The 1,332-nt window shown below is 43.8% G+C and overlaps 1 protein-coding gene across 1 annotated transcript in view; it reads left to right on the top strand.

Moving 5' to 3' along the window:
- The first annotated feature begins 146 nt into the window (after positions 1-146).
- The window catches only part of tnfrsfa (tumor necrosis factor receptor superfamily, member a), a 52,629-nt gene continuing 51,443 nt past the window's right edge, over positions 147-1,332 (top strand). Inside the window, exon 1 of the mRNA XM_014001789.1 lies at positions 147-404. Coding sequence (XP_013857243.1) covers positions 372-404 — 33 coding nt within the window. The 5' untranslated portion in view covers positions 147-371. The remainder of the gene's footprint in view (positions 405-1,332) is intronic.

Here is a 1,332-nt window from a genome sequence, read left to right as displayed (position 1 = left end):
CCCCCCCCCCCACCCCCCTTGCTGGCGCCCCTGTTTGTTGGGACAATTTCCTGCTGAAGCATTTTCCCAAGCAGGAGCTCTGTGATTGGCTGTCGGAAGTCTGACGTCACGCTTGGTGCTCGACCCTAAAAACCTCTCATTCGCTTCAGCCCGTGTGTGTCTTCGGAAGCTGAGGGGAAAGCGGTGAATATTTTCGCCTGTAAAACTGTGAACCGATGACAGAAAGCGGCTGACGGACAGATTTGAGGTCGGACTTGTCTTTTAGAGACTTTTTCCCCACAGAGAGGTAGTTTTAATATTTTTCCAAGACTTTTTGAAGCTGGTGGTTCTTAACGCCGCAGGGATTTGAGTCTCATCTCGAAGTTCCCAAGATGAACTTCGGCTCGATGGTCGGGAAACTTTGCGTAAGTAAACACGACCATAACTCCGTGTTGATTTAACTCCATGTGCATGTTTTATTTTCCTATCTGAGCTGGACTGAACGCTGATTGTGTTACAATTAGTTTGAAAAGAAAGGAGTGGTGAAAAGTTGTGTAGTGTTTTGGGGCCTGTGAAGCTGTGTGAGAAGATGGAACAAGCCTCCTCATTGTCCCACAGGAGCTCACACACACACACACACACGCACACACACACACAGGAAGCAACCATGTGTGTGTTGTTGCTGTTGATTTATTTCTGTCCATGTTTTAGTCCTTCACCCTCCTCAGCTCTTGTTTCTGGGCTCAGACATGTTGCAGCAGTGCCCTCTGCCACCATCTGTGTTGGACATCATGTGGTCACAGACACTCATGGCTCTGCCATATATAATCAATAATAAATAAACAATAATATAACACATCTACCACTGAGGACAGGCTCGATTCAGGGGCGCCACCAAGGGGGACCAGTTTTGGGCAATGGTTACACTTTTAAAATTGGTTGGACCCCCTCCACTGACCGACGAGACTGTTTTATCGTCTAAAGTTTGTTATTGGTGTGCATTTTGTATTTCCCTTAACCATTTAGGATTAAAATTTTAAGAAAATATTTTATTTAAAATTAAATACAAAACTTAAAATCTAGTCTCCTTGAATTTTGGGCAGTTTGTGTAGTACCCTTACATGTCAGGTTGTACGGATCGTCCGTAAATCACAGATTTCCCCCCATTTTCAGATTAAAATTTATTTAATGGGTCAAAACCTGAGGTGTGCAACAACACATGTACCCGTATCGAACAGTACTTTAGGTTCAATACACACTGTGTATCGAACAATACAGATTTTATAATTAACTTTTATCAGCTTGTCTTCTGAAGATGCTCTGTGTCGAAGGATCAGTGGATCTGTGTTCGAC

This window comes from Austrofundulus limnaeus, unplaced genomic scaffold (genome assembly GCF_001266775.1).
Source record: "Austrofundulus limnaeus strain Quisiro unplaced genomic scaffold, Austrofundulus_limnaeus-1.0 Scaffold10, whole genome shotgun sequence".
NCBI classification, from domain to species: Eukaryota; Metazoa; Chordata; class Actinopteri; order Cyprinodontiformes; family Rivulidae; genus Austrofundulus; species Austrofundulus limnaeus.
This window is presented reverse-complemented; position numbering and strand designations above follow the sequence as displayed.